The sequence below is a fragment of the Benincasa hispida genome, chromosome 10 (assembly GCF_009727055.1).
Source record: "Benincasa hispida cultivar B227 chromosome 10, ASM972705v1, whole genome shotgun sequence".
Lineage (NCBI taxonomy): Eukaryota > Viridiplantae > Streptophyta > Magnoliopsida > Cucurbitales > Cucurbitaceae > Benincasa > Benincasa hispida.
This window is the reverse complement of record NC_052358.1, coordinates 17,230,809-17,257,739: the sequence shown is the minus strand read 5'-3', so window position 1 is coordinate 17,257,739 and position 26,931 is coordinate 17,230,809. Positions and strand designations below refer to the sequence as shown.

The 26,931-nt window shown below is 34.0% G+C and overlaps 2 protein-coding genes across 3 annotated transcripts; one reads left to right on the top strand and one right to left on the bottom strand.

Annotated features, from left to right (window-relative positions):
* The first annotated feature begins 4,258 nt into the window (after positions 1 to 4,258).
* On the top strand, positions 4,259 to 15,938 carry LOC120088281 (N-terminal acetyltransferase B complex auxiliary subunit NAA25). The gene is made up of 19 exons (XM_039045465.1): positions 4,259 to 4,590; positions 5,218 to 5,374; positions 5,464 to 5,582; positions 5,780 to 5,854; positions 6,619 to 6,712; positions 6,840 to 6,958; positions 7,632 to 7,702; positions 9,157 to 9,298; positions 9,401 to 9,576; positions 10,249 to 10,451; positions 10,749 to 10,879; positions 11,325 to 11,401; positions 11,740 to 11,814; positions 12,401 to 12,593; positions 12,983 to 13,102; positions 13,197 to 13,335; positions 13,776 to 13,816; positions 14,029 to 14,283; positions 14,749 to 15,938. The coding sequence occupies exons 1-19, from the start codon at positions 4,444 to 4,446 to the stop codon at positions 15,451 to 15,453; spliced, it is 3,039 nt and encodes a 1,012-aa protein (XP_038901393.1). The 5' UTR covers positions 4,259 to 4,443; the 3' UTR covers positions 15,454 to 15,938.
* A 1,544-nt stretch (positions 15,939 to 17,482) lies between these two features.
* On the bottom strand, positions 17,483 to 20,272 carry LOC120088547 (SWR1 complex subunit 6). Of its 2 annotated transcripts, none has more exons than XM_039045936.1 (5): positions 20,067 to 20,272; positions 19,674 to 19,847; positions 19,446 to 19,548; positions 18,009 to 18,115; positions 17,483 to 17,900 (listed from the first exon to the last, which is right to left on the bottom strand). In XM_039045936.1, the coding sequence occupies exons 2-5, from the start codon at positions 19,776 to 19,778 to the stop codon at positions 17,697 to 17,699; spliced, it is 519 nt and encodes a 172-aa protein (XP_038901864.1). In that variant the 5' UTR covers positions 19,779 to 19,847; positions 20,067 to 20,272; the 3' UTR covers positions 17,483 to 17,696. The 2 variants fall into 2 exon arrangements, with proteins under 2 accessions (XP_038901864.1, XP_038901863.1); XM_039045935.1 differs by having other exon boundaries at positions 20,062 to 20,270.
* Between the last annotated feature and the right edge of the window lie 6,659 nt (positions 20,273 to 26,931).

Below are 26,931 nucleotides of genomic sequence, written 5' to 3'. Positions count from 1 at the left end.
AATGTAACTTTTGACTATTCATTAATAAATTATTATTGATGTTTTTTAATAAAGCGTTATTGTTTATATTATGTTAATCTTGCCTAAATAACTCTAATCCAATAAACTAACATCTTGGGTTGTTGTATGAGTCTTGAGCTGTATATGGAGACATACGAGGATTACTATTCAAAATATAACCTAAAGGGTCTATAAGTATAGAGATAAGGTTGGGTATCTTATCTTGTAACACTATGGATATGATCCACTTTGTATTTGATACAAACAGAGTGATTCGACGTGTTCGTGTAGGAGACATGTGAGTGGGGGGTATCCCATGCAATGAGTTTGCATGAGACCGGACCGCGAAATAGTAACCCTTAGTTGTAACACCATTGACTAGTTAAGTTTCTATTTCACTAGGATGACCTAGGCAACTTAGTCTCAATCCCAAGTCAGTTATGAACTTCTGTTCATGAGGGATTGTCCTTTGATTTTCAAGGGTGAGAGTGGCTAACTCACCGACTCAATATACGTACTATTTTGGAGAAACTGAGTAGATAATTGGGAACATAATTTCATAAGATGGAATTCGATCCTTTTCTACTTTAGAAAAGTATATGAGTGTTTTCTTAAGTGGTGTTTCCGAGTCTTGAACAAAAGGTCCTGTCCTCTCATTGGTCCAAGAGGGATTTCTGTTTGTTGGTTGGACCACAAATAGGTTGTTCATTAGAGGAGCATTGGTACTTAAGGATGTAAAAGTAACCCAGGGGTAAAACGGTAATTTAACCCAACTGGTGTTACGAACACTCATAAAAGGACTAATTTTTTGTTTTTGGTCTATATCCATGGACACATAAATATATCTACAGTGAGAAGAGGGCAACTGTGAGTCCATAGTGGAGTGTACCCACAATTAACGAATATCGATTAACTTGGTTAATGAGTTTAGCCAATTAATCTTATATCGTTGGAGCTTCTGATTTGTAGGTCCATTAGATCTCACTGGTAGCTCGAAAAAGGGTATGGAGGAAATTAAAGTAATTTTAATTGTTCAAATCAAGTAAGGGAAAATAATATAATGTATGTTGATACATTATAATATAAAGTTTATAATTTAATTAAACTTTATGATCTAAATTTATTTATTTTTGAATTTGATTTAAAAATTAATTTATGGGAGAATTAATATTTGAAGGATTTCAAATATTAAATGTAATATGAATTAATTTCATATTAAAACTATAGGTTAAAAATAATGCGCATAAGATGCACATTAAAACTATATATTATATGAGAAAAAGATAATTGAATGTGATTCAATTATAAGGTTAAATTAAATATGAGATTTAATTTAATGACTAATTAATTGGATAATTGATTATTTTAATTTAATTATATTTAATTAAATATGATTTGATTAAATTGATTGAGTTTAAACTATAAGTTATGTGAGAGGGATGTATTAGAATATGAAATATATGAGATATTTAATTATTCTTAATTAATAATTGTTTAATTTAATTTTTAATAAATTAAATTTGATTTGATTTATTTAGTTAAATTAAATATATTTATTATTAATTAATTAATTAAAATTATATTTATTTATTTTATTTAATAAGAATAAATAAAATTTTAAAAAAGGGAGATTATGTAACCCCCACGTTAGGGAGTTACGAGATCGATGGGGAGAAGGAGTCTTCTACCCGTTTTTTCCCCCTCCCTCTCTCTCTCCCTCTCACTTTATATATCGATTAATGAAAAAAACTGCTTTTTCTTAGAAGTTTTTTTTTCTCTCAATTTTTTTCCTCCCCTACTCTCAAGTCAAGAAAAGGGGATCCCACCATCCCGCCTCAATAGATACAACGGAGGATGCCGACGAAGGCCTTTTGGGAGTGTTGTGTCTATTTGTCAGAGGAATTTCACCAACACGTTTAAAGGTATGAAATTCTTTCTTTTTTTAATATTTGAAAGTATATATTTAGCCTAGGTTTATTTTCCAATGCAATGTTTGTTTGGTATTAAAACTAGAGTTAGGTTTGAAATTTTCTGCTACACGGGGATTTAATCCTTTAAATTTACTTATGTGATCATGACAACTATTTCTTCTTCAACCGGGTTCGCCTACACAATGAGATGACGCTTGTTTCTACAGTTCATAGGTAAATGCTCAGGTTTGTTACAGTAAAAATAAATAAATTGTATCATTCCTCCTAATAAGGGTTTCTGATTCTTTTGACTCTTCTGGTTGCTGGATCCACAATTATGAACTTTCATCTTGTTTTCTTTTGGCTTTAGTCTAGGTTTCAAAATAACAGAGGCGAAATTTCTTGGTACGACATCCACCTCCTCCCTTTGGTCTTGCTTTCGGGCTTCATCCTCAATCATCAGGCGTGTTATCAGACTTTCCAAGGAAAATCCCTTGGTTTTATGCCTCAGTATATTTTTAAAATCCTTCCACATAGTGGGGTAACTTATCAATAATAACAACTTGAAATTGCTCATTTAGAGGCATACCTTCATTGATGATTTCATGAGCAATCTTTTGCAATTCATGGGATTGTGCATCCACATATTTTTTTGTCTATCATTTGGAACTTCAAATAATGGTTGACAACATACTTTTTTGAACCGGCCTCTTTGGTATCGTATTTTTCCTGTAAGGTGTCCCAGACTTCTTTTGTTGTAGTCATCGTGTTGTAATAGTAATATAGATCATTAGTCAAACCATTTAAAATAAAATTTTTGCAATGAAAATCATTTTCTTCCCAAACAGCAACATCTTTGATCTGTTGTTCGGTCGGATCTTTTTGTAAGACAATTTGGCTTCTTCGTGGTGCAGACTTTAGCAACTTTCTTCACAGTGAGAAAGAACATCTTCTATTTCCATCATTTGAAGTGTGCCCCTTCAAATCGGAAAAAACAGTTGAAATCAGTGGACAAAATATCGTTATATGTTGATATGACCATCACTAATAGTGACAGATCAAATCGTCTTAAAATTGTTGGAACAACTACTCTGCAAAAAGTGTCAGGAAGAGAAGCTCAGGATTTAACAGTAGCGAACAAAACCTACAAAACATAAACTTGCGAAAGGCTGAATCGCGGATCACACACTCTTTAAGACATTTCATGGCTCTACCCTTTGTGCAAGCAATTCAGAAAGAATACCATACTGTCCCCAAGATAAAATAGCCTAGATCAAATCTGTCTCGATTGGAATTGCATCAAAAAATGATCGAAAATGCTCATACCTTTCTAGATTATGCCCGTAAAACGTAGGAAAAGAAACATGCGATTGAGAAAGAAAACAGAACAAGGGAAGAAACTGCAAATTTTTTTCCATATTTCCTAGGAAGAATCGAAGCACCATTTATAGACCTTGAAAGCCAATATTGGATGACTAACATAGGTCATAAAGTTAATAAATAATTAAAGAAATTTTTTTTAATAATAAAAATATTACTATTCCACACCCTCGCCTCGCCATCTCAATGGAATGGACGACAACGATGACACATGTGTAGAAAGACCATCAAACCCTCATTTTCCTACTTTCTTGCCCCTTCTAAAATTTGGGTACCCTTAAAAAACGATCGAAAATACTCACACCTTTCTAGAATGTGCCCATAAAATGTAGGAAAAGAAACATGCAATTGAGAAAGAAAACAAAATAAGGGAAGAAACTGCAAATTTTTTTTCATATTTCCTAAGAAGAATTGAAGCACGATTTATAGACCTAGAAAGCCAATGTTGGATGACTAACATAGGTCATAAAGTTAATAAATAATTAAAGGAAAGTTCTTTTTAATAATAAAAAAAATTAGACACACGTGTGGAAAGACCATCAAACCCTCGTTTTCATACTTTCTACCCCTTCAAAAATTTGGGTATCTTTTAAGGCTCAAACTCACAAGAAAAGGTAAGGATAAATAAAGAGATATCTTCTTGTTATCCCAAACAATGTGGGATTCTCCATTTTTCTTTTTCTTTCATTAAAAAAATAAGAAAATTTTCACAAACAGTTACATACTAAAGTCCAAGAACTAAATTATCATAAAACTAAAAGTAGAAGAACTAATTTGTTACAAACTAAAATCATAGATTAAATTATTACTTTTGGGAAAGCTTTGAACAATTTTTTTTTTTTAACAAAAAAAAAAAAAGAAAAGGGAAAAGATGGGCCGAGGTTTGGCGGGTCGGGTATGGTTCAGGGTGACCCAAAAAACCAAGTTTGAGCGGCCAATGGATAGCGGCGAGAGGTATATTGTTGGAATAATTTTCTTCGATCGGCGCCACTTTTAATTCTCACTTCCAAACGCTCAAAATAGGTTTACCATTAACCAACACCTGCTCGATTCTTCTCCAACTTCCAAGTTCCAACTCAATTCAGGGACAAGATTCCCTTACTCCACTCAATTTGTGCAGCGGATCATTGCATTCGCCTCCTCAGGAGTTTCAATGGCCTCCAAGTTCGGTTTGGCCGGCGGGTTGCCGGAGCGGCGAGTCCGCCCGATTTGGGACGCCATAGATTCTAGGCAATTTAAGAATGCTCTCAAAGCTGTAACAACACTTCTTGCCAAATATCCGAATGCTCCTTACGCTCTGGTAATGAAATACAACCCTTCTCTTTCTGCACCTGATTCTGAATCCGAGTGATTTCGTCTTCTTTGTGTCTTACTGACGGTTCTCGCTTTTGTCTTTGACATTTCTTGATAGTGATAAGCGTTAAGCGTATTCTTGGGAATTTGTATCTGTTACTAGCATTGACAGTGTCAATATGTACGTTGGATTAAGTCTAGAGCTAGGAAGCTACTTATTTCTATTCTCTCTACTGCCACAATACGAGAAATGAAAAGAGAATCACTCTGATAAGATTTCAGTCTGCTTCCATTACTGTCTGTTACTAGCATTGTGTCAATACGTACGTTGGATTAAGTCTAGAGCTAGGAAGCTACTTATTTCTAGTCTCTTCACTGCCATAATACGAGAAATGAAATGTAAATTACACTGATAAGATTTCAGGCCGCTTCGATGTTTCATCAGTTTGTTAATTGTTGCTATCTTGACGAGGTTCTTTAAGTATGTAAGAGATTGTAGGTTACTTTGATTAGGCTCTTTTCTAAGTCTAGTATAACTCCGTTGGTGCATTAAAAATTTAGAATGCGTGGCTGTGTATGAATGTTTAATTGTTGAGTAGGGTTGAAGGTAATGGAGCTACTTGAATTTTTTCAGGCACTTAAAGCGTTGGTTTTGGAAAGAATGGGGAAGCCTGAGGAAGCCTTATCTGTCTGTTTAAGTGCCAAAGAGCTATTATATACTAATGATTCTATCTTGATGGACGATCTTACTCTGAGCACGTTACAAATTGTTTTCCAGCGGCTTGACCACAGTTAGTAGAATTCACCTAATTCAGTTGATGTATATCCATGGTTTCATGTTCTTCACTGTGAGTTATCTCATTGTTCTCCGTGCAATCAGTGGACTTGGCAACTAGCTGTTATGAATATGCATGTGGAAAATTTCCAAATCACCTTGACCTGATGATGGGGCTTTTCAACTGCTATGTTCGTGAGCATTCATTTGTTAAACAGCAGCAGGTTCTTGTCCCACCCTTGCCACCTTTTCCAAACCCAAAAGTTTATTCATATGTTGGTTTATTTGTCGACATCGTTTTTTCTATTGACGCTTGAATGACCAGAGCCTCCGGCCCTTCTATTACGCGACCGTAAGATTTTGTTACGTTTCACCTATTGTTTTTTAAAGCGCCTTTTCCTTTTTCTCCTTTTCCTCACAGACAGCCATCAAGATGTATAAACTTGGAGGTGAAGAAAGATTCTTGCTCTGGGCGGTTTGTAGCATCCAATTGCAGGTTCTACTGGCTGTTTGTTACTTCTTGCATTTACTTTTATTCAAGAAAATAGAAAAGGTCCAATCCTTATTAAAGAAATAATAACAATAATAAATGAGGGGCAGAAAAAAGGGGCAGAAAAGCAAAAAGCACGAATGAATTCTGGACAAATTCATGAACAAATTGTGGAGATATGTTGTATGGGGGTAAGTATGGAAGATTTAGGATATTTTACAATTATGTAGCTGTTGGAATATGTGATCAGACTCTTGGATATTATTCCCACGGAGGGAATGGAGAGGAAACTAGAAATCCCATTGCTTCACATTAGGTGGGGCCTTATACTTGAACCCACATGCCTTACCACGGAACACTTTCCTGGGAGCTGCATTAAAACTTTAGGTTCTTGGGTGCTGGAGCTTCCAGTTTAATTCACCTATCAGTACTCTACCAATTCCCTTGTCAAAGCCCCGATCAATGTTGAGTTTGTAGACTTCTTGAAACATTGTGACTTTGTTACATTAAAAGCTTGTTATAATTAAAACATATGAGGTATGGACTTCCGTATCAAAGTGTTCACTCCTTGTTTCCGCCAATATAATCTTCTATGTAAGTTAGAGAGAATGGGCTTCTTTTCTAATTTGAGTTTAATAGATTGTTCTACAGTTACTGTAATATGGAGATTAACATGACCATTCGCTCGAGAAAGCGAAGTTGATTCTTAGATCTTGATTATGGCATCCATAAGCAATTTGCTTATGCTGCAGTTACTGAAATTCTTACAGGTGCTTTGTAGTGATGGTGGGGAAAAACTGTTGTTATTAGCCGAGGGTTTACTCAAAAAGCATATTGCCTCTCATAGCTTACACGAGCCTGAAGGTGCAATATTTTCTTTCTTTTTTGTTCTTATTCCTTCTTTGTTGTAATACTAATAACCAGTACGGAAGGTCCTTCTTTACAATCAAAAGTGATTTTCATCCATATTAATTCTCACCTATCCTTGTAGCTATTATGCTCTACATTTCAATATTGGAACAACAAGGCAAGTATGGAGATGCTTTGGAAGTTCTCACTGGGAAATTAGGTTCATTATTAACAGTTGAAGTTGATAGACTTCGCATACAGGTATTTTCTGAAGCTTTTTTCATCAACCTTAAACAACAAAATTATATGAGAACAACATGATGCAATGGAAAATAATAGTGAACTTTCTCCATACCACTTATTCAGTTCAAAGCTTTCCTATATTCATGATTTCAGAAGTTTGTACCAGTTAACTGAATCAGTTGTAGTCTTACCAAAAAAAAAAAAAAAACTCAATCTGTTGTAGACAAGGGTTTTAATCAGTTATTTTCACTTCCAAAGAAAGTATTCTGCATGATTATAAGTTATTCAATTTCGTCAGTAGTATGACAACTTTTTGTTTGAATTGATACTCACTTCAAAGAAATTGACTATGGATGATTATTCTTAGTCTAGGATTGCAGAATATATATTTCTGAGTCCATCCCTTATATTCATTGCAAGAAGACGGTGATGAAGAAATATCTGGAATACATTTCGCCACATTTTGATTTGTTTTCCTTCTTTTCTTCTGTGTAATGTGTGTGCGTGTCTTGACCTTGGTTTTCATCGAAGCTGTAAGATTTATGAAGTGAATGCAGCTCACCCACCACCACGTTGTCATTTTCCCCATTATTCAATCAAGAAAAATATTAAGATTAGCCATGTATGTTAGTAGGCATTCATAAAGTAATGAGCTCACTTGTATTAGTGCACTTTGGCTTCAAGTTGACAGGGGAGGCTTCTTGCTCGGGCAGGTGATTTTGCGAATGCTGCCAATATATTTCAGAAAATCTTGGAGTTACGGTATGCTTCCAAATCAGCATGTTTGATCAAACATAATAATGGAAATACTTGGTGATGGTAGTTCATAGATCCTAAAAATGTATTTTGTGTTTTTGCATTTTTTTTATTGTCCGACCTTAAAGCTTAATTGTTTGTCGGACAAAGTCTGATAATAGAAATATTTGGTGATGATAGTTTGTAGAGACCAAAATTCACATTTCTCCGCTCTCTGTCTTATTTCTTGCATGGTTTAGGTTTGTCATGTCCTGACTGTATAACAGTTACGTTATTTGATCTTGTTAGTGATCTCATCTCAGGCTTAGTTTGGGTTTGCTGTAGCTTTTGAAATAATTGCGGTAAGCTTTGCTTTCTGAAAAGTCAGTTGTGAAAGTAAAATAGTATTTGATAAATTCTAATTTTAAATTAGAAAAACTAGATAGGGTGTTGGATAAATTAATACTAAATTGGTGTAATTTAATTATATGAACCATAGTAGACTTATTATTTTAATTATTTTCACATTGATAATTAATTTATATTTTATTATAATATATATATTTTAAATTTTATATGATTTGAATTTCAACTAATTCTGTATGATCAATCTAAATTATTTGACAAAAATTTAAGAAAAATGATAAAAGATTGAATCAATTAAAATTTGAAAATATATGTGAAAAACATATTAATAGGGAAGAATATTATTATAATATATTTATTTAAATGGTTAAGAAATTAGCAGACTTTTAGAAAAGCTGAATCTAAAAGCTACTACTTTAAGCTTCCACATACTAAAAGTAATTCTCTTAGGGGCTGTTTTCAAATGTAGAAAATGAACTAAATTATTTACAAATATAGCAAAATGTTACTGTCTAATAGTGATAGACACTGATAAACACTGATAGACTACTATCATTTATCATTGATAGACACTGATAGACTGTGACATTTTGCTATATTTGAAAATATTTTCAGCAGTTTTGGCATTTAAAACAATTTCCTTTCTCTTAGATTAATTAATAATTTGATTTACCAAACAATGAAAGCGGTTAAGATTTTCTCAAAATCACTTTCTACGATTGCAAATGCAATCCGTAACGGAGCCTTAATATACTACTAAATCTCATCCAAGTATTCACAATTATTTTGCATACCTTGTCATCCAATTACTTGTCATAATCATCTTAAGTAGTACTTGATTTACATGGTTTACTATCCATATAATTGTCTGTTTATATAATTCTGTTTCATGTTCATTTGTTTTTTTGCCTCATGCATACTTGTGATACAGACCATTACAACATTCAAAACCTCATGCTATATTCTCAGTTAACACCTCCCAACCCTAACCAGCATCATTCTTTTGTATGTACCCGTGTGCATATATGAATGTCTACTGTCGGTTTACTACCATATTGCTGTATGCTTACATTTACCACCCAATACCCATAACGACTATTCTTTCTGTTTGGCAGCCCTGATGATTGGAAGTGTTTCCTACATTATCTAGGCTGTCTGCTGGAGGATGATAGTAACTGGTGCACTGAACAAAGTGTTGATCCAATTCATCCACCAAAAACGGTGCTTTGCAAGATTTCACCTTTGGCAGATGACTTGGTACATATCTATTTTCTGAAGTTCTCTGCTTATTGCATTGATGTTGCTTTAAGAGTAGGCAGCTCTACTTTCTGATTCAATTTATCAAATTTGGTGATGCAGTTTGACTCCCGTATATCAAATGCATCGGCTGTTATACAAAAACTACAAGAAGATAGTAACAACAAACTTTTAAGGGGTCCATTCTTGGCCAATCTTGAAATTGAAAGGAGAAAGCACATGCATGGCAAGGGTGATGACGAAAAGTTGTTGGGGGCTCTTACCGATTATTATGTCAGGTACATTTTGCATTTGATTTCCAAGTTCAAATTTCAATTTCTATTGTTTTTTTTCTTTTTGTACTTTTTTTGTTTTCTAGGTCTGTCCAACTTGAGTGCATCTCTCTTGATTGGGGGCTGCTTTTTGTTGCAACTCATTTTAGATATTTTTAAGATATAAAGAATTTAACATAATCTTCATTCTTATATACTGCAACTGATACTATAATTTTAAATCAGACGTCCTCTGTTCAGATTCAGGCTATCGTGCAAGTTTGACTCCTTGACCTCAAGGCTGTATTTTTTGTCTGTGTTCCTGATGAAGTCGTTGTTTCAAATAATAATAATAAAAATAAAAAAGAGAATAAAGAACTGCTTTTGTTGGAACGATATCGATAACTTTAATGGCAAAATATTGTTTTTGTGTGTCATGAGGGAAAAGGTTAAACAACCTGGGGATTGTGAAATTTCAACCATTTGGTCAAAGTTAGATTGTTGGTTTTCATGAGGTTATAGGATTTCATTTTTTTGGGTAAGAAACTGCGGTTTTATTAATAGACCAAGCTTATAATTACACAGTGACAGGGCTCAAAAAGAGTTAAACGAGATTATAGGATTATGTTTTAATTTCATCCATGAATGATATCGTGGTTTTTATTTCTGTACAAATGATACTTTGGATCCCGATCACAGATTTGGTCACCTAGCCTGCTTCTCTTCTGATGTTGGAATGTTCCTTGAGGTGTTAGCTCCTAATAAGAAGACTGAATTACTCGAGAAGTTAAAGAAAATCACTCCCTCCACGTCTATCATCACAACTAAGGCCCTTGGACAGTCAATGACGCTTTTCAAACTACAAGTTTTGAGTGGAAATATGTTCCGTCTTCCAGTCTCTGGTGCGTCCTTTGATTTCATTCCATTGATTCTTGTGATCTCTATGTGATGTATTAACACGAGAAGGCCTACAAGCTATGCACTAGGAGCTACACTAACGATGTAGCATTAGGAAAAGATAATTCATAGAAAACTTGAGAGAAGTTGTTATCTTTAATTTGTCTAATATCATGCCATTTATCCAATGAATCCGAAGTACTTTAGGGGGGTAGATTGTTGAATGCACTTTCTGATGCAAACTTTATCACGGAGTTATATTTTATGTCATAAAAATTGACATATTATGCTGTTCATCCCAGAACTTGAGTGTTGTGTAGTACAGATGGCAGAGATCTACTGTAAAAACCTCCCACTTTCAAAAGATTTAGATCCTCAAGAAAGTATGCACGGGGAAGAGCTTTTATCACTGATATGCAATCTGCTGGTTGAGGTTTGTTTATATCTTCATGATAGATGAGTTACTTTATTATTTAGTGATGTATAAAGTGTTAACAGATAATTATCAATATATTGTACTAATATAATTTATCAAAGAAATGAATTAGCTTTCTTGTCTAAATTGAGAGTATTTCCCCCCCCCCCCCCCCCCCCCCCCCCCCCTTTTTTTTTGTTTTGCTTTTCGTTCTTTGGATACCTAGAATCCCGCCAGCCACTTTATGCTTAACAGGAAAGATTTAGAAATAATGTCTTTTGACCCTTTTAATTTTGTTAAGGTGGCCCAAGGGGACCCATGAATTGACCACTTACCATTTGTCACCTTGCCATCAACCCTTTTAGTTGAGCTACTTTATTACATTTAGTGTATTGTTAACAATTATGATAATGTGGCAAATTCGCCTGTTCTACACTGATGATACAAATTGGTTTTGGTGTAGCTCTTTTGGCGTACGCAAAATTTTGGCTACATTATAGAGGCTATTCTGGTGTTGGAGTGGGGCTTGACCATCAGAAGGTTAGATATTCTTATCATTTGAATCTACAAATGCCTTTTTCATGATTCATTCATTCATACATACATATATATGTGTGTGTGTGGCGCACACACGTATATGAACGATCACAATGAACGATCTCATCCCCCATCCTTCTGTTCTCCTTTGTTATTCAATCTTCTGTTTCTTATTAAAAAAAAAAAGAAAAGAAAAATTAACATTACAATTACTAGGACAATGATCATGCATTCTGGTTGGCTCTCTCTCCCCTTCTCTCACACGCACATGGTATGAGCTGATGTGTTGGCAGATTCCAATTCTCTTATCTAACTGTAGATCTAATTCTCATTTTTGGCAGATATGTTTGGCAGTACAAGATCTTATTGTTGCACCTGTATTCCTATTTAGGCGCTTTTTCGTCAGCTTATGAGTGGTCAGTATCACATTTGTTAACAAGTTATAATCATGCGATCAATGTTTTAAATGGCTCATGAGGCTTATGCCTTGCCTCAAGGTATAAGGCTTTAATTCTTAGCCTCAAGACTTGCCTTTGTGGTCCAATATGGAGGAGACTTGGACCTGTGTGAAAAGGCACTAGACCTTAAAATCTCCACGGTTTGTATAGTGACCAGAAAATAAGATTAATTTACCTCATTTTTAAAAAATGTAAAGGTTTGAGTCACTACAATTTAAACTATTATTATTTTTACTACTTAGGCTTTAGAAGCATTGAAGACAAGTTTATAGAACAAGTCAATCCTATCGGTGGTGACAATAGTGATGTTGAAGATTTTTATTTAACTATTATGTTTTGCAATACACAATCACACAAATTTAGGATTTGCAAAATGTTTTTAATTAAAATTGAGGCTTACGCCTCCCTCACCTCGTTAAGAGGAAAAACCTCTGTTTTAAACATTCCATACGATAATTTAGTGCTTTCTTTGTTTTTGTTTTATATTCATTTCCTCTTTATTTAGCTATGCTAGGAAGAGAATTGACTGTATTTCTTCTTCTAGGTACAAATTGTTGGATGTAAAAAATATCCTGGTGGAAACTGTTTCTCACCACATTTTACCCCAGATGTTGGTATCCCCTCTTTGGGTAGATCTAAGCAATCTTTTAAAGGACTACTTGAAGTTTATGGATGACCACTTCAGAGAGTCTGCTGAACATACATTTGTTGCGTATCGCCATAGAAATTATTCAAAAGTAAGTAAAACTATTAGCTTTATAGGTTTTATATTGGAAAAAGTTGACGAGCAAGACCCGCGAATTTTCTCTATTAATATATACTCAAGTACATTAGTACAATGTGCTCTCCCTATGTTCTGCATGCTTGAGAATGCACTTGTCTTGTCATGTTTCTGGTGTTTTTCTGTATTTTCTTAGAGCTAGATGCTATTTTTGGGCATTTTCAACCTTTGTCAGCTTGTGCAGATATAGAAATTTCACCAATGGTACATTACTACATTTAATAGTGCGATATAAGTAAAGAAATAAAACTAAATACAATCTGTTGTGATCTGTTTTGACATTCACTCGATACCCAAGTTTGTGATAAAATTGATTCAAACTGATCTCACTCTATTGTACTTCAGGTTATTGAATTTGTTCAATTTAAAGAACGGTTGGAACACTCTAGCCAATATCTAGTCGCAAGAGTTGAAGAAGCAGTTTTACAGTTAAAGCAACATGCACATAGCATTGAAGAAGAGGAGGTACTACTTTTACAAGTCGTGCCATCTTATACATAAAACTTATTTGGTCTTAATGTGTTTGAGGCCTACTGATTCAAGATTTCTTCTTTCTTAGGACACTCTTGCGAACCTGAAATCTGGGATTCACTTGGTTGAGCTTTCTAATGAGATCCCCTCTAAACCTCTGACATTCAATGAAGATTTTCAGTCACGTCCGTGGTGGACTCCAACATCAGAAAAAAATTATCTTTTAGGTTGATATTCTTTTATCTTTTATTTAAGTTAAGTTTAGACTTGTCAGTAGGTAAATGAAGGAGCAGTAACATTTAATTTTGCCCCTTTCTTTAAAAATAACGCGGTGTGTAATTTGATGGTAAATTTCTGGGATAAGTTCATCAGTAAATTTGGTTGATTCAGGAGTAAAGGCTTGTTGGCTGTTATAATCTAAAATTTGATTACAGGTGTGATTCCCATCCAGAGAAGTAACAGAATATCCCGTTAGGCTTGAATATTTATGTTCTTTCTTAATGTCCATAATTTTGTAAAACGTATTTCAGAGCAGTCCCATGCTCTCTGATTTCCCGTATCTTTTTGTTTCTTTATTTCCATTCTGATGACATCAGAATTTTCTATTCTGTTTTTGTGTCTGATAGTATTTTCTTGGACTACGGTGACGGGTATTATTTGTTCTCAGGTCCTTATGAAGGAATTTTCTATTGTCCGAAAGAGAACTTGGTAAGGAACTCCCATGTTTCATTATTGATATTCCCTTGTTTGATTAACTGACTTGTGCCGGGAAATTCTTGCCCCAACTTGTTTTTTCTTGAGCTTTTTGGTGTTTTCTTTTGTTTTCTTCCCCTCTCCTTCTTCTGTCGCTCTAACTTTAAGAACATTGAAACTAACAAAAATGAATATGTCCGTAATTATGACTTTTTCCACTAATGTAGAACCAAAATCTGGAAGTTGGTGTTAGGAGAAATGTGGAGAGGAGATCTCTTCTTCCTCGCATGCTTTACCTTGCTATTCAGAGTGTTTCAACATCAATTAAGGAGAACTTTGAGATTAATGGTTCTCAATCTGATCCTAAAATCTCCACGGAGCTAAAATTTTTGCTTGAGAGCTATGCAAAATTGCTGGGATCTACTTTTGAGGATGCAGTTGAACTGGTTACGGGGGTTTCTAATGGACTAAGTTCCTGTAAGGTTTGTTCCTGTTTGTCTTTAAACATAAGAATTTATTGTTGAACTTAAACAATTTAGTAAAGTAGTTCCTGAGCTACAAAGCCTGCTTTGTGTGTAGACTCAGACGTTATTGATGAAAACAGCAACTTATCTGCAAGTATTCAGGTCTATGGCTTTTGTGACTCTTGGTTTTCGATTGCTTGTTTTGTTATTGTTTGATGGTTTTTAGAATTATGTAAGTTATCAAATTTTAATAAGTTTGAGCACGTGACTTATTTAATTTTTCAAGTCTTCACTTCAGGTTTGGATGCATTAACTCCTAAAATCTGCATCTTGACATGGACTGATGTATGTTTTTGCATGTTTGTTGGTTTCTTTATGTATATAGCGTGTATAATAACTAAAGACGCCTGAGGAGCCTGCTGTCAGTTTATCACAGTGACTCAGTTATTTTGTTATAATTATTTTGTGAATTTCTTCTTGCAGGATTTTGGCCACAATTTGGCTGAATGGTTTAATTTTGCTGTTTTTCTAAACGCATGGAACTTGTGTTCTAATGAGCTACGGGGAAAAGATGCTGATGGATGTCAGTCTCGTACGTGGAATATTGTCGATTCTCTTCTGGAAAAGTACATCTCCGAGGGAGTTGGATCCTTGGAGTCCATAATCTTCACTCCTTACGACAATATACGCACCCTCGTGCAGGTGGTCTCAGAGCCGTTAGCTTGGCATGGCCTTATACTCCAGGCCTGCATTCGATCTTCTCTTCCATCTGGTAAAAGAAAGAAGAAAGCGGGAGCAGCTGCTGAGCTATCCTCTTCTCCTCTATTTCTTGCAGTACGGGACTCAACACAATCTTTGTGTAGTATTCTAGAGGTCTTGCTGAAGTGGTTAAAAGGGCTTGTCAACCAATCAGAGGAAGGTAAATTAGAAGCCATACTCTCGTCTATTCGTAACAGTGGAAACAATGGACCTGGGCAAGTTTTTCATACGCTCGAGACTTTGACGTCGTCCATGAACAGTACGGAGCTTGGTCATAGGATTACCGAAGCATTGAAGTCTTGGAATACTGTAGATGTTGCAAGAAAGCTTGTTACCGGGAAGCATGTAGTGTTAAATGAGTTTCTAAAGATTTGTGAATCAAAATACAAATCACTTCAGAAATTGAAACAGCAAATATCTCAAATCTGAAGGTGCCAACTTCACATTCCCGATCGGTGCCGCATCTCTCTGGTTGCATTCAGCCAAAATTGTAGTCGGCTCTGGAAGAATATCGAATTTTGAGTTCAGTTGTGTATTTCAATCAAGATTTTGCTCAGCAACAAAATTGGTGTGCAAGGTGGTTGATGTAATTTGACTGCTGGCCCAAAGAATTTATCTTGATCTCTGTTGGTCCTACAGTTTGATGGGGGCTGAAACCAAATAAACAACTTTTTCTTGCTTTATATTTGAGGAAATTTTAGATTTGATTGATAGCTTTATGGCGCAAAGCTTAAGTTTTGTAAGTTCCAATTTGTTCGTCATTGGTTTTGGTTTCAGCTCATAAGTGTGGTCACACAATGTTTTTTAGTCTATTCGAAGCTGGATGTTTTGGAAAAATCAACATTACTAATTTTGTATAGAGAAAAAACTGCAAAATGCAAATGAATGAGCCAAGGTCATTTGAATTCCTAAAATTGTATTCTCTAGCCTGTGATATTACCAAATAATGTGTCTGGAACAAAGTAAAAGCAGGAGATGAGAGCGGCAAAAGAAGACTCCTATTAGTCCATAACATTGATAAGCCTGAGGAGATAGTTTGATTTTCTGACATATGATTAGATTTGAAGGACTTTTGTAATTTTCCTCCCACATTCTACGGTGCAAAATTGTGAGCTACCGTGTTATAATTTTAGGAAATCAAACCTCTGATTTCTCAGGTAAGGTTTAAATATTATTTTAGTTTATGTATTTTTTTTGTTTTGATTTATATATCTATAATTTTGGTCACTATACTTTCAAAATGTTCATTTTGGTTATTGTACTTTAAAAAAGTGATTATTTTGGTTTCTCAATTTTCATTTTTATATCATTTTTTATAAATCAAAATGGTAACATTTTTTAAGTTCAATGACCCACCTCAATAAAAATTGAAAGTACAATAACCAAAACAAAGATTATGAAATTATAGGGATTAAAATAAAGAAGAATTGAAAATATATGAACTAAAATAAATATTTCAAAAGTACAAGGATCAAAATGAATCAAAGCGAAAAGTACAAGAACTAAAGTAGCATTTAAACTTTTCTCCTATAGACATTGTTGCTAAAGATTATGTAATATGTAGGTTTAAATCCTATTTTGACCCCTGAACTTTGAATCTTATTCTACTTTGACCCACCAAACTTTCAAAAACGACTATTTTAGTCCCTTAACTTTTAAAAAGTGTTTATTTTGGTTCTTACTATTAAGATTTTGTTGACTCTTTGATGAAATTGTGTCTAGCATGTGCTGAGCAAAATGAAGATAAAGTAAAATGTCAACAACCAACGCGACCAAGTATTGAATTACCAAAATCTTGAATGCAAAATGACTTTTTAATTCTATAGAAAATTGTTTTACCAACTAATTCAAAATCAAAACATTATTTTTTAGTGTGACTAACTTATTTGGTAGCCTAATAATCTAAAAATACAAGTCATCTCATTATTTTATTTAGGAGTAACAATTTTAATATCAGGAACCAAAATAAGTACTTTAAAAAAGTTTGGGGACTAGAATATACATTTTCAAGAGTTTAAAAACTAAAATAGAATAAATTTCAACGTTTAAAATCTAAAATAAGATTTAAACCTATATTAGGAAGTGCCTCCATGAGGTTTACAATAATAATGAAATATCCTGGGAAAAATCCCGAGAAGGGAGAAAAACTAGTTGATGCATTGGCAAAATGCGCATTTTTTTAAGAAACAATACAATTACGTAACTTTAGAACTCAAAGACGTTCAGGGTCAGGTTGTACGAAAGTGAAATTTTTTAATCTATTTCTGGAGGACTTGTAGAATGTCCAAGCCTGAATGGTAAAATTTCTACGAACTGTTTTTTTGTTTTCAACAAATACTCTCAGATCCAAACATGGATTTTGAAGCAAAGAATTCGAGTTTTTGTTCTCAACTTTTTATTTAAAAAATTGGGACAACTGTAAATGTTTTAATGGACAGAAGTAGAGGAAAACATTGGATTACGATAAAAATGACCTCGATACCATCTTCGTCATGAGATAGCTTGTCTCATGGCATTCACGGGATTGCATCTGAAAGTCATTCCAAACAAGCTCTTAATTGATAGAACAAGCTGAATGTGTATCACAAAAAAAAGTATTATAGCTACATTGTAATTTACAGAGAATTGAGTAGCGAGTTCACTACAATCTACAAGCCTCCCACCTATCACTATCAGGCAACAAATTTCAAACAACGAGTATCATTATGTATATTCTGGCAACGACAGGAACAAAAGCGGATTCCACACCTTATGCACGTGTAGCTAGCAGCAAAACCACAAACCGTGCAGAAATGCCGGCGGGAGGTCGAGCTTGGAGGTCCGACGGCTGCCTTTAAGTATGATGGAACATGTGGAGGCAAAGACTCCAAATTTGCCTGTTTTTTGAAAGAAGAATAATAGTGTATATGTAGCTCAACATCAAAATAAACTTTTTTTTATTGTAATCTAATAAGGCCACAAAGCAGAAAATGTTTGATCCAAACCTCGTGCAGAAGCTCCATAAAAGTTTTGGGAGCCTTCTTAGCTTCAAGTGCTTTTGCCTGTCTAGTTTTGCGCTTAGTGCCCTTTGATTGCCGCTTCTGTATGTATGCTGTATTGGGGTTAAAAAGGGGTAAAGATTAGTGACACTAAATTCCAAACAACACACGAAGGTATAGAAAAATATAATTCGATCTGTTCTAATCAATGCAAATACATTATGGACGCAAGAAAATAGAATTTAAGTTGACAGGTTCTATTATTCCATGGAGATGAATTTCATTTTCAAGTGATTTCTCTATACGGAACTAAACACAATGAAACACACGAGTACGAAAGGAGGGACGAAAGAGATGATATATCAACTGACTTTGAAGCCTATAGAGCCTACAAAAGAACTACAGCAATTCGAAAAATAAAAAAAGGAAAAGAAAGAGAGAATAGATTCAAATAATCTGAAATAAGTTCACCAAGATGATACCAAGAAAATGATGAAAAATCACATCTCCTCAAAATTGTGACACTTCTCTCAAAAAATTCTATAGTTTAAACCTTCCCAAAACCCCCATGGGATAGCCTTTACGGCAATTAGCCAACACCAACTTGGCTCTTCACCAAAAAGGATGACTAAACAACAGCTGGCTTGGTGATGCTGTCCTTGGGAGTTTTGAGAAAGACAACCCAAACCACACTCTTATTCCACATTTATAACCTACCCGCCCCTTGGAAAAACATGATCTTGATTTCTTCAGCACCACTTGTACACAAAAGCCACCAGTTCAGGACTAATAAGAAAACCGGATATCATCTGAACTTGTCCAAGAATTAAGAGAATCATATCACCAGAGTCTTCTAAATTACTTCTCCACCTATCTTCTTGCCAAGTAGGTGGGCAAGAATTTGTAGCAAGTAAGCTCAACCCAATCACCAAATTCCAATTCTGAGAGCTGCATTGTTAAATGCTCTCATTATCACACCAACACTCAGGAATTGTAAAATCCCTAGAAAAACCCACATAAATGAACCTGAAATATCTCATCCTCAGTGGCCGAGTAGTAATCCAAGTACCATTGCAAAAATTTGGACAATTAACTGAGTACTAAAACTCCATGGCCAAAGCAATATCTGAGTTTTGTTGCTGGCCATCTTCCAAACCATAACAGAAGTACAGCAATTCTAAGGATGGAGAAAATGAACATTTTCTCGAGCATACACCAAAGTCTAAAACTTGAGAAATATCTGGTTCTGGATTAACAAATAATAAGACTCGACGTAACAAAGGCAATGCCTACTACGAAATAGAATATGGAAATAAGCAGTACAACGGAAAGGAATGAGAAAATATTAGATGTCTAACATTTGATAGATGCATAATTGAAGAGAACGCCCTTCAAGAAAAAAGCCAAGGCGGAAAATAGATGAATGAATAACATCATATTAACCTTGCTCATCATCATCGAGAGAAGCATCCTCATCGTCAATGTTTTCGACTGCTTCCACTCCGGCATTATCATTTTCCAGTGCCTCGAGACGAGCAAGAGCTGCCTGGAAGAGCAGAGAAACCAAAAATAACATGTACACTGTAGATATAGAGTCCAGGTTTCAACTAATCAATTATATCGCATCAATAACTCACAACAAAGAAGCAAAATCTAGTTCACCAAACAAACCTGAGTACGGTTGTCGCTGCTCGCTAGGGCAGCAACCATCTTAGGAGCAACCTTACGATTGCGGCTCGACATGCGTCGGAATGGATTCGTAGCATCATCATCCATCGCTAGCTACAAACCGTACACTCAGATCCGTGAATGAGAAAACGAAGCGACTGAAATTAGCGCGATGAACTGAAACAGGTAGAGAATTCTCATCAGAAATTATAAAATACAAAATCGCGTTAGAAGATTTGTAGTAAGAGAAAAACCCTAGGTTTTGCATAATAATTTGTTCGAGCCCTCCGAAATTGATTTTGAACACTGTTCGAAAGACGGTATCTATTCGATTGTAATGTTAAAGTGTGAGAACGAAACTGAAGTGAGCAAGAGAGAGAGAGTTCCAAACCCTACGAATCGGAGAAGAAGAAGAAGGGCGGAATGCAAGTCGACGGACTTTCGTTGAATGTTCACTGTTCCCAACTCCGGCGACCGTCGTTTATTTGAACAGGATATTTACACAGACGGCGGTCGGAGTACCAAGTCCACCGTGGAGTTGAGAGGCATAAAGTGATTATTGATACATCTAATCGTTGTAAAGGGTTTGTTTTGTTCCGGATTCTATTTTCAAATTAGTGAATTCTACGCAGACAATCTAAATTCTATTTTTGAATATTTTTTTTATCCATAATTTAAAATTTAAATTTTAAAATATAAAATTATATTAAATAGCGACCACTGCAGTTTTAATTAAAAAAATTGAAAATTAGATACGTATTTCTAGATTTTGGTTTTTTTACAAACATGTCAAAAAAAAAAAAAAAAAAAACTCCCATCTGAAAATTTGCTATTTGATTTTTATGTACTTATCATGTAGTTGTTATCTGATTGCTATGTGATTACCATATTTGTACTTATAAAAAAATTGAAGTGATAGCTTTGGTTTCTTAAAATGTGTTTGCCATACAATACAATTTTTCTATTAAATAAAGATAAAAATATCTAAAAATATAGTAGGTAATGTTTTAGATCCGATTATTTTTTAAAAAATAAAATATGTATTTAAATTAAATTAAGTTAAATTTCAAGTTTGGTCTCTATGATCTGGATAAAGTTAAAATTAGTCCATATGATTTTAAAATTTAAAATTTAGTTTCATGGTTTGATAGTCCATATGGTTTATTAAATCTCTTAAATTGCTCCTACATGGACTATTTATTTTGAAGGTTTTATCAAATTATAGAGGATAAATTCTAATTATAAATCACAAGACATAAATTTTAACTTTCAAACCATAGGGACCGAAATTTCATTTTTTTCATATAAATTATATAATATTACAAAACAATAATTATACAATTTTTTTTAACGTAAAACATGTTCATAAATAAATTAACAATAGTTTATTGTCAACTAATATTTAGTAGGTGTCTACTACTAATTTACAATTATTTAGATTAGAATTCAATCTTAGAATTCGGCTACTAAACACATATCTAAAAACATGCGTTATAAAGAATTAATTAATCAATTGGATATTCGGGAGGCAAAAACTCAGTAATTTTAAAAGTCATTTTGAATTATTTGATTTATTAGATCTTGAATTTTTATGAACTTATTTTCATTTTCAGCAATTCATGGAAAGATGAATCGAGGAAAAACTTATGAATGGACCAGCTACAAGAAAAGACCTCATGATAGTGAATATGGGACCTCACCACCCATCAATGCACGGTGTTCTTCGACTCATCCTTACTTTGGATGGTGAAGATGTTATTGACTGTGAACCAATATTGGGTTATTTACACAGAGGGATGGAAAAAATTGCAGAAACCCGAACAATTATACAATATCTACCTTATGTAATACGTTGGGATGGTTTCAATAAATCCCCTACAATAGTTCGTCTTGGCCCCAGATCTAGAACTATCGTCAACGGTTTGTGTAGCCATAAATAATCCTATATTTTTTTTAATTCAGTGAGATGCTCCTTGGTTAGAACCACTAAGGGGTCCTAATGGTTTGGACTTGAGTAGACTGAAAAAAGACATCCAACCTTGGCAAGAACGACGTTCCGCGGAATATATGACCCATGCTCCTTTAGGTTCTTTAAATTCCGTGGGGGGCGTAGCGACCGAAATTAATGCAGTCAATTATGTCTCTCCTAGAAGTTGGTTAGCTACCTCTCATTTTGTTCTAGGATTCTTCCTATTCGTAGGTCTTTTCAAACCAGAAGAGAGATTTTTCGTTTTTATCTATTTCTAACTTCGAATTTTCTTTATTTCCATCCGGAGGGTAAGAAGTTTCATAAACTGGTCTTTTTATATTTTGATAGCGTGTCCTTTTAAAGTGGAATTCATCCTTTGTTTTTTCCTTTCCATTCACTCGATCATGTTTTCATTTAATTTCTTGTTTTCAAATTTATGTTTTCAGATTCTCTACCAATAGACTTCAAAATTTTTGGGCAAATTTTATTTTACCCCTTAAACCCATAATATTAATAATTTCATTTTATAATTAGATTTTTTTAAACACTTTTGGGACTAACCGTAAACAACATTTTTAGAGGATTTCAAATATTAACAAAATCTATCAATGATAGATTCTATTGCTCATAGCCGATATAATCCATCACTAATAAACCTCTAGAGCTGAATCTACATTTTGCTATATATACAATTTTTCAAAAATATTTTGTTATATTTACTAATATTTGAGCTTATGGCTATATTTTCAACTCGCCTAATTTGTATAAATATGGTCGACAAGACAAATAGCACTTTTAAAAGTTTTATTTTAAAAAATAGCGAGATGTTTTAGGTTAGAGTAAAACAAATTTGGATTCAATTAATTACTAATTATTAGATTACATGTGATCTAAACATTTTACAAATAAAAGACTGACTTAACAACACCAAAATAGAATGAATTGTAGGATAATTCTTCTACATAAGTTTTTTTTTTTTGGTTGGAGGTACAATTGTACAACACATGGATGGACATTGTAAAATTAAAACAAAATCATGGTTATGGGTATTTTGAAAGAAATTTCGGACCTAAGAGCGATCCATGGCGATATTAACACTGATGATGGCGTTTAAAAAACTGGAGGAAAAAAATATGAAGTTAGGATCCTTGATTAACTCTAGACCTCTATTCTCAAATAAATTCTTTTTTAATTGAGCTCAATTGTTCTTCAAGTCGATAGTGTTCTCTACAAGACATCATTCCACTTATCATTAAAAAAAAATTGAGTGGTTGAAAAGCCCTGGCAAGATGAAAAATGTTTAAAGAAAATTTATACAAACCCAAAACAAGAAAACTATGGCTGTTTATTTGAAATCAGATGGGAAAAACCAACCAAATAAGAGAATCAAATTGAAAACCTCGAAAAATCAATTAAAATAAGTGTTGGTTGAAACTATCATAGATATGAAAAGGCATTAAAGAAAAATAAGGTAGAGTGACAAAATATTAAATTGAAAAAAAAGAAAAATACGTTAAAAAAAGGGGAAAAAAAGAAAAATAATTAGATAAATTAAGATTAATTGATATTTGAAAATAGAATCTAAAAATAATATGATGAAAATTCAAAATTCAATCCCAGATAAAGCCAGAATCTGTTCATTATCAAATTTAATTTCAATCGATTATAGAGGGTATTTTGGGATTTCGAAAAAGTCTAAATTTCTGAAGATTTTTGTTTCTTTGGTATACTTCTAAGTAGAAGTGTAATTTGTGGTCTATGACCCAATTTTTCATATAAATACTTGGGGTAACCATACATGCGATCCTAATAAGAGTCCTATATTTCATTATTGTCTAAGTTTTTCATTATTTACTATCTATTTTTCTTCAAAATTACCAAAAAATTAGGCTTCAATTACCGTTTAGACTCCAACCATCAATTAGTTACACAATGTTTTAAAATAGGAAAAATCAAAGGTCACATGCGCTTTTTAAGAAAGATTTATTATTTTTCAAATCTTTTCAATTAAACAAAAAATATTAAAAAAAAAAAAAAAACTTAGAAGACTTTCCATCTTCAACAATCCTCTCTATTCGACATTGTCCTTGACACCCTCTATCTTCTTCAATTTCTCTCTTAAAACCTTCTCTCTCAAAAGACACCAACGATCACATTGGATGACAACCAGCGGATGACGAACGATGGATTCAGAGCGGAACTAGATGACAAACGATGATGGTGGACTTGGAGCAGACGAACGATGAGTTGGAGTGGACAAATGATGATGGTGGACTCGGACTGGACGAACGATGACTTATAGCGGACGATGAACGATAGACTCGGTTGAATTGGGCGACAGACGACGAGCGACTTGGATGGCTTTTGGACATACGATGGATGGTCGAATGGCGACAGATGGACATGGACGACATATATATATGTATGTGTATATGTATGTGTGTGTATGTATGTATGTATGTATATATGTTTGTATGCATATACATATACATATGTGTATATATATGTATGTATATACATATATATATGTGTGTATGTATGTATATGCACGACGCTCCAGATTTTGATGGAAAATGAGTGCCTCGCACGTAGTCAACCAAAAAAGCTAGAGGCGCAGTTGCACTTCCTCACGTCTATAAATACTTCTCTTCATTTTTCTAGGAGTTTTCACGCTGAATTCCATGAAGGTCGAGGAGAGACTTCAATTTCTTCATCTACCTTCATATTTTTAGCATCTTAAGGTTAGTTTAGGACTTTTGGGTTGTATTTCATGGCTTGGATGACTTGTCTCTTCTTCTTTTGTCTATGAAGACAATGAGGTGAGTTGTTTGGTTCTAGTTCTTGGGATGTAAACCTATGTAACTCTCGGAGATTATTTATATTAATTTCTTATTGTTTTATGTATCTTTAGATCTATTTAATTCTTCGATGTATGTTTATTGGATCATTGACGCTCTTTCCTTTGAATGTATGTTGTATACTAGAGATTTTAGGCTTACGTGATGTCTTGATTCTTCGTCTAGCTTAAGTCACCAAGTAGAAAATATTGAATCTTGCATGATGGGGTTTATAGTCTAGCCTTGAATCTTAACATGCTTGATTTGATTTGGTTCAAATAAATTAGTTTAATTAGATTGGGCTTTCTGGGTAATTAACCACACAATGGAAACCTAGGATTTAATGCAAATGTGATTGATTCTCAACGATCGCTAAGGATTCCATAAAATTGATTACATTTAGTTAATTGGAGTTTTGTTAGAGGTTTTAATTATACTTGGGTCGCTTGCATAATTCGATCTCAACTAGCTATCTACCTTTGTAGAGGCTTGTTAGAGCGAGTCAAGCATATTGTTGTGCAAAGCATAATTGATATGAGCTAATAAAAATAGTCCAATGAGAAGAAATTACATAGAAACCCAATTACTCCCAAGAGTTAGAATCTCCAATATTTGAGTATATTTACCCGCTTTATTTTACTTTCTTGCACAATTATCTCTTCTACACCTCTCCCCATTTACTGCTATAACTAATCAAGTCATGCTTCCCTGCAGATTGACCCGAACTTACCACTATTGCTACATCTTTGTAGTGATGAGAGTAGTTCGGTATTATAAATTTTCTTTTGATTTGTAGCTCTTTTCGGGAATTAAACGACATCAGAAAAAGGCTTCGGTCACATTAACAAGAGTAGAAGCATGATTCTCATCATGATGCTTTTCTAATTTTTCACTACATAATTTAGCATCACATTCATTATCCACTCTATCATCTTTATCAATCACCTCAAAAGAAGAATCCACATTCAAAGAATATTTACTAAAAGAAGGAAAAGTATTAACAAACTTACTTGTCTCATGAAGCTCATCACTAACCTCAATATCCGCATGCTTAGTTTTATATAGATCAAATTTTATCTCTCCATCATTGAACCTAAAGGTTCGCTTACTATCTTAAACATCAATGAGAGTCCTACTAGTGGCCAAGAATGGCCATCATAGGATTATTGGAATGTTGGCATCTTCTCCTATGTCAAGTACCACAAAATCCACCGAAAATATGAACTTCTCTTCCTTAACCAACATATCCTCCACAATGCCATAAGGATGGACATAAGATTGATCGGTTAATTGCAAGGAAATTTTAGTTGGTTTCAACTATCCAATGTCAAACTTCTTAAAAATAGACAAAGACATTAAATTAATTGAAGCTTTAAGATCACATGAAGCTTTATTAATCATAATATCACCTAATTGACAAGGAATGGAAAAGCTCCCTGGATCTTTTAATTTCGAAAACAATTTCTTTTGTATCACCACACTACACCCTTCATTTAAAGCCACTATCTCATACATACCAATCTTATTCTTACAAGACAGGATATCTTTCATGAATTTAGCATACTTTGGCATTTTCTCCAAAGCTTCAGAAAAATGTATGTTAATACACAACTTCTTACAAGTCTCAAGAAAGCTAGCAAATTGTGCATTTTCCTTCTTTTTTTTCTTAAATCTTTGAGGATAAGGAATAGAATTAGGGAAAAAAGGTAAAGAGTTAGAAGTACTCCCTATTTTTTATCTAGATTTTTCTTCAAGCTTCTCCTTTGTAGATTCATCATCAATAGTGGATTTAATCTCCTCTTGAATTGGTTCATCTTCATCACAATAAGCTCATTCGATTCTTTGCCACTTCTAAGTGTGATTGCTTTGCATTCTTCTCTAGGATTTTTCTCAGGGCAACTAGGAAATTGATCTTTTTGCATGGTTTGCACAACGAAAGCTACTTGGCTCAATTGAATCTCCAAATTTTGGATGGATTTGTCATGGCTTTATATGGTACCCAAGATAGTATGAACTGAAGTCTTCAAGGCAAACATTTTGTCTTTGATCACCTTGATAAGGTCCATCATCAATTCCTCCAAAGATAGTTCCTTTTCTTGGGAAAAACCTGGAGGGACCAAAACATTATTGTTATTTACGTAAGAAATTTTTTCATGATTTCTTAAACATGGGTGGTAATGTGAGGAAATTTGTTGTTGGCCTCTATATTGTCCTCTATCCACATAATTAGCCATTTTGGTATCTTGTGAGTCCTAAACTTGTTTATTTTTAGGTGCATTAGCTGCTAAAGAGGTTATGGATAATGAATTCTATGCTTGACCACATATAGTCAATTTTAATTGTGGTCAATTGAGCTTTAATGACACTTACCTCGACTTCATAAAGCTCTGCTACTTTGTTGGTGGAAGCCCCATCACTTGGCCGATTATAACTTGTAGTGGCCATGTCCCCTAGA

Bases quoted from the DNA above. Each gene is read 5' to 3' on its own strand.
- LOC120088281 (XM_039045465.1), top strand. From the start codon at position 4,444: ATGGCCTCCAAGTTCGGTTTGGCCGGCGGGTTGCCGGAGCGGCGAGTC. The intron at 5,375-5,463 runs GTTAGTAGAATT...CCGTGCAATCAG, and splicing joins TTTCCAGCGGCTTGACCACA to TGGACTTGGCAACTAGCTGT. The intron at 5,583-5,779 runs GTTCTTGTCCCA...TTTTCCTCACAG, and splicing joins CATTTGTTAAACAGCAGCAG to ACAGCCATCAAGATGTATAA.
- LOC120088547 (XM_039045936.1), bottom strand. From the start codon at position 19,778: ATGGATGATGATGCTACGAATCCATTCCGACGCATGTCGAGCCGCAAT. The intron at 19,549-19,673 runs GTTTGTTTGGTG...CTGCTCTTCCAG, and splicing joins GCAGCGACAACCGTACTCAG to GCAGCTCTTGCTCGTCTCGA. The intron at 17,901-18,008 runs GTTTGGATCAAA...TTCAAAAAACAG, and splicing joins TTATGGAGCTTCTGCACGAG to GCAAATTTGGAGTCTTTGCC.